We start from the raw sequence: 5,944 nt of genomic DNA, 5'->3' as shown, positions 1-5,944 counted from the left end.
TTGCACATGAATGACCCCTCAAGTCATAATTACGACTGGGAAACTCAGAGATAATTTTGATACCCGAGTTTCCGAGATGGGAGGAGTCTTAAGCATTATTGCATTTCTCGTTAAACGCAAAAATTATCTGGCTGCGCTGGGAGCTTACAGACTTCTACCAAGTATTTTTTAGTTTTGTTTTTTTTCATCTCCTAGCTGAGGTGGGGGGCAGAGTGAAGGGGCATTGGGGAGTGTGTATAAAATGACTGACAGGAGGTAATCTGACATCTGTGTTCAGAGCACACGCGCACACACACACACACACACACACACACACAATCATGGCTGATATCTTTCTCTTCTTCACCTCTTTCGTTGACCTGCTGAGTGTTTTCAGACCGTATTACAGGTAAATTAATTTTATATTGTGTTTATTTGAGTTGTTCTCTGTGTGTGTGTGTGTGTGTGTATGTGGGTGTGTGTGTGGGTGTGTGTTTCATCTCAACCTATTTTCCTCTTCATTCAAAAGAGCTCTGTGAGCTAAACCGTTCATCACTTTATCAGTTGATTCAGCTGTCCATGTGGACTAGAAATGCGAACCAGAAAACAGAGATGTGAAGAAATCCGTTTCTGTCAGTGTAAGTGTGAACTCTACATATACTTTTATCATCATCATGTTTCTCTCTTTCTGTTAATCCATCATGGAATTCTAAGTATTTATTTCTGTAAATCATTTGTAATGTTAAGGCTTAAATTTGTGCACTGAGTGACTTATTAACTGTCTGATGTTTGATTTTTAAGTCGATTATTATTTCTAATCAGAATAAATCATACTTTAGAGTCTAAAGACTAAAGACTGAACTGTGCAACAAATAATGAACAAATGTCTCATTATTAAAGCAATCAAGATTTTATTTTTTTCCATTTATAGCTACACTGTTAGCTTGAAAAAAAAAATCTCTAATACATTTTTCAGTTAATGCATTCCTGTTCTTTATCATTATTTTAATCCTCTCATTTTACAGAATCTACACTGAGCTCATTAATATTATATTTAATAAGTAAGTAATAAACAATGTGTGTGCGCGTGTGCGTGTGTGTAAAGCTGGTTAGACAAGGTGATGGTGTGCGATGATTTTTTTGTTTATCTGATTAGCTTCATTTCATTTGTACCCAAATGATTTGCATATTTTCTCTCTGTGACCCGTAAACATGTTACACTGAGAATGTTTTATAACCTTTATTGTGTGAAGAAGCTCTAAGAAGGCTTCCTCCTGTCTTATCCTTCAAACTCTCTTCCTACGCTTGGGAAAAGGTTTTCCTGACATGAGGGGGTGATAACACGTGCACTTGCTCCCGAAGATGTTTGTATTTAAGCTGTGTTTTTACAGACATGTCAGACCGCACCAGACCAGACCATCATTTATACTGAGTTACACATCAGTTAGCTTCATTTTCAGATCGTCAGTCAGCTGCTTAGAGGAGCACATGACTGCTGAGTGTTAGAGCCAGGGAATTTATTACACTCTGGAATTATTATTCCTAATGACAATTTGTGACCTAATGAGTCAATTAAAGCATAGCAAGATAACTAAGTTCTGGAGTCTTTACAACTTTACAAACGTTATATTTTTTAAATAATTTTCTGCAGAGTTTGTGTTTACTTCTTTTCAATTCAGAATGTCAAAAATATGTGATTTGGGTGGGGTACACAAACTTTTGCAAACAACTGTACCAGGTGCTACCTGATCTGAATTGAAGTACATTGTGTCCTAGTCTGTCATTGTGTGATTGTTGCAGTAATTACAATGAGTCACAGTTTCAGCCACGACTGCAGAGTGATGTAATAAACGCAGTAATTTGTCAAAAATATAAAACAATTTTCCTTTACAAATCGCTTGTCTAATGTCCCTGGTAGAAAGCGGGAAATGTTTTCACGGTTGATCTGCTGCTCAAACTGTTTGAACCAGCAAACAACATTTTTAACCACTTTCTATTTATTGTTATCGTTCTGTTTTTCCAGTCAAAGTTTTAAACCTGAAAACCAAAAGAGGAATTTTTAACCATTTTCAGCCAAAAAAGTTTTGGTGCATTGCTAATAAAAATATTTAACAGATGTCCTCTATATACGTTTCTAAATGTTCCTTTGTGGAGCAGGTGTTGACAGTGTTACACCCCAGTCTAGGGTTGGGGATGATAACGGAATAATCTTTCAGTGGAATTTGAGAAAAGAGAAAATATTTTCTGGTATATTTAGAATTCATGTTTACATTTCGAATTGCCTCTCGATGATCTCAGCTCTGACACACTCTCACCTGCTATCGCTTCTCTAAAGTCTCTGCCGTTCTTTACACTGCTGGGAGAAACTTATGGATGATGTGTTTTGATGTATGGCTTTTAGCTCTGAATTAAAAACCTGGTTTATTATCTCTGATTTCTTTCTAGTGGGATCCAGGAGAAGGAGGTGGAAGCTGGAGACGGCTGTTCTGCTCACCACGGCCATTCTGTGTTTGTTATTATTTCTGCGAATAGACATTCAGAACAAGAAATCACAAAACACAACTGACAAACCAAAGTTCAAACCTGAACCTCAGACATCACCAGACCTGTTCCTGAGATCAGCAAACAAATGTGAGCGAAATTCGTCTGCATCCAACATTACAGGCTTTTCCACTTTACCCAAACACATCCAAGATTTCCTTTTTTACCGCCACTGTCGGCATTTCCCTATGCTGCTCAACATTCCTGGGAAGTGCGGCGGTCCAGAGAACACTGCAGATGTTTTCCTGCTGCTGGCCATCAAAAGTTCTCCACCCAACTACGAGCGGCGGGAGGTTCTGCGAAAAACGTGGGCTTCTGAGAGGCTTCAGAGTGGCGTGTGGATCCGCACTGTGTTCATATCTGGAACCACAGGAGACAGGTTCGAGAAGAAAAGACTGAACAAACTCCTGCAGCTGGAGAACCGCAAGTACCAGGACATACTTCAGTGGGACTTTGAAGATTCCTTTTTCAACCTTACACTGAAGCAGGTCCTATTCCTGGAATGGATGGAGAGGTTTTGTCCCAATGTGCACTTTCTCCTCAACGGAGATGACGACATTTTCGCCAACACAGACAACATGGTGCAGTATCTCAAAGGGTTAGATGATAACGCTGGAAGCAAACATCTATTTATCGGCCAGTTGATCGAAAACACGGATCCGGTCCGTTTCCAGGCCAGTAAATACTACGTCCCGGTCCAAGTCTATGAATCAGATAAGTATCCTCCCTACTGCAGCGGAGGCGGCTTCCTGTTGTCACGTTTCACTTCCAGAACCATCTACAACATGTCTCATTCCATCACCCTGGTCCCCATCGATGATGTTTACATTGGAATGTGTCTGGAAAAGGCTGGACTTAAACCCTTGTCTCATATGGGAGTGAAGCCACTGGGCCTGAACATTCCCTCAGTAAAGCTGGACCCCTACAGTCCATGCTACTACCGTGAGGTTCTCCTGGTCCACAGGTTCCTCCCACACCAGATTTTTATTATGTGGAATGAAGTCCATCGACAAGATTTGGTTTGTGGAAAGAAAGCACTTAGTGAGCAGAATGACACAAACATGTGACACAAAAATGAAACAAAACAATAAATACCAAAACAGAGGCTGATGACACGTGCTGGTTATGAACATCATTATAGAGCAGTTACTGAGTAAAAAATATTACTCACTGTCAAATTTAACACAACTGCACTCTAGTGATGTTCATAAACAGGGTGATTGGCTATAATTCCGTAATTTAATTTAATCGTTTCAACCTCAAAATCAGCTAACGTTTGTTTGATCACTTTTTACTGGCTCCCAACTGCTATGATGAGACCAATCAGAATCCAGCTAACTCACTACACTCTGCGCTCAGTGGAATGTCATTTTATTAGCACCTTATTTTAATCATTTTCACTAGAAAGGTCATAAAGATTTTATGGAAACATTAATAATATGGTGAGGTTGACTTACGGTAGATTGTGCTTTAAGAAATAACACACTACAGACAGTGCAGTTAGAGGAAAATGGATTATTTCCCCATAACAGCACGTATTTTATTACTCTTATACCACAATTCAATTCAATTTTATTTGTATAGCGCTTTTAACAATGGACATTGTCACAAAGCAGCTTTACAGAAATAAATGGATTCACAAAAATATATTGTAAATATGTGAATTTATCCCTAATGAGCAAGCCACTGGCGACGGTGGCAAGGAAAAACTCCCTGAGATGATATGAGGAAGAAACCTTGAGAGGAACCAGGCTTAAAAGGAACCCATCCTCATCTGGGATAGTGCAATTATAAAAAAATCCCTTCTATTATTGTGTACTATATGGACAAATAGTGCAATTGTGCAACCAATAAATTCATCACAGTTTTTGCAAGAAGTCCGGTTGGTTAAAATCAGATTGTGAGGTACCTCTTCATAAAATACTTAAATTAGCACTTTCACAAAAAAAAAAAAAAAAAAAAAAAGCACCTCCCCAACAGAGTTTTGGACTGATGGTATTCCTAGTTTGTGACCTAGCAATATCAGAATGTATTTTTGATAGACTTCAAAGCACTATTGTAAGTCGCTCTGGATAAAGGCGTTTGCCAAATGCCAGAAATGTAAATGTAAGGTAAGTTTTTGTCCTCTAATGGTTAAGGATAATGTACTTTGCGTGCAGAGAGCAAGCAGGGACTCCGGCAAGACTAGCTATGACAGCATGAGGGCACCCTGGGATATAAGGCAGCAGCCACTCCACCATCCACAAACCAGAGTGAACGTGTGAGAGTGGGGGGGCGACAGCATCCAAACATCCCAGTTCACCACAACACTCTATGCCCAGGAAACCCTCCAGACCTGCCCCTGTACCTAAGAAAAAACTATTCACTAAAGGCTTGACTAAACAAATATGTTTTCAGCCTAGACTTAAACACTGAGACTGTGTCTGAGCCCTGAACACTAAGTGGAAGGCTGTTCCATAACTGTGGGGCTTTGTAAGAGAAAGCTCTACCCCCAACTGTAGCCCGCATTATTCGAGGTACCAACAAATAGCCTGCACATTTGATCTGAGTAGGTGTCGCGGATCATAAAAGACCAAAAGTTCACTGATGTGGTCATATCTTCTGGCTCTAGTAAGGATTCTTGATGCTGCATTCTGGACTAACTGGAGCTTGTTTATGCTCCTACTGGAACATCCAGACAGTAAGGCATTACAATAATCCAACCTAGAGGTAACAAAAGCATGAACTAGTTTTTCTGCATCGTGTAGTGACATTATATTTCTTATCTTAGCAATATTTCTGAGATGAAAGAAAGCGATCCTAGTGATATTATCTACATGAGCTTCAAATCAATGACTAGAGTCGATAATCACACCAAGGTCTTTTACTGCTGCATTTGATGAAACAGAAAGGCCATCCAGAGTTATTATGTAATCAGAAAGCTTACTTCTAACTGCATGTGGTCCTAGTACAAGTACTTCTGTCTTGTCAGAATTAAGTAAGAGAAAGTTAATAAGCATCCAGGTTCTAATGTCTTTTACACATTCCTCAACTTTATTAAGCTGGTGTCTGTCATCTGGCTTTGCTGAAACATGCAACTGTGTATCATCAGCGTAACAGTGGAAGCTAATACCATGTTTACGGATATTTTTGCCCAGAGGTAGCATATATAGAGAAAAGAGCAGTGGGCCTAAAACAGAGCCTTGCGGGACACCAAATTTTACCTTAGTATGAGAAGAGAAGTCACCATTTACGTTTACAAACTGATAACGATCAGTCAAATAAGACCTGAGCCAGGAGAGGGCTGTTCCCTTACTACATGCCTACTACATTTTCCAGTCTATCGAGGAGAATAGCATGATCAATGGTATCAAAAGCTGCACCAAGGTCAAGCAGCACAAGCAAGGAGACACAATCCTGATCAGAGGCCAGTAGTTGGTCATTT

The 5,944-nt window shown here is 39.7% G+C and overlaps 1 protein-coding gene across 1 annotated transcript; it reads left to right on the top strand.

Moving 5' to 3' along the window:
• Positions 1-462: 462 nt before the first annotated feature.
• LOC117597794 (N-acetyllactosaminide beta-1,3-N-acetylglucosaminyltransferase 3-like) lies at positions 463-4,450 on the top strand. The gene is made up of 2 exons (XM_053235883.1): positions 463-617; positions 2,425-4,450. The coding sequence occupies exons 1-2, from the start codon at positions 572-574 to the stop codon at positions 3,585-3,587; spliced, it is 1,209 nt and encodes a 402-aa protein (XP_053091858.1). The 5' UTR covers positions 463-571; the 3' UTR covers positions 3,588-4,450.
• The last annotated feature ends 1,494 nt before the right edge of the window (positions 4,451-5,944 follow it).

Source organism: Pangasianodon hypophthalmus, chromosome 8 (genome assembly GCF_027358585.1).
Source record: "Pangasianodon hypophthalmus isolate fPanHyp1 chromosome 8, fPanHyp1.pri, whole genome shotgun sequence".
NCBI lineage: Eukaryota > Metazoa > Chordata > Actinopteri > Siluriformes > Pangasiidae > Pangasianodon > Pangasianodon hypophthalmus.
The sequence above is the reverse complement of the archived record's forward strand: the minus strand, read 5'-3'. Positions and strand labels throughout refer to the sequence as shown.

What these genes read in the sequence shown, in the direction of transcription:
- LOC117597794 (XM_053235883.1), top strand. Translation starts at nt 572, where the DNA reads ATGCGAACCAGAAAACAGAGATGTGAAGAAATCCGTTTCTGTCAGT. An exon ending in AGAAATCCGTTTCTGTCAGT is followed by an intron (nt 618 to 2,424) that starts GTAAGTGTGAAC and finishes ATTTCTTTCTAG; the next exon opens with TGGGATCCAGGAGAAGGAGG.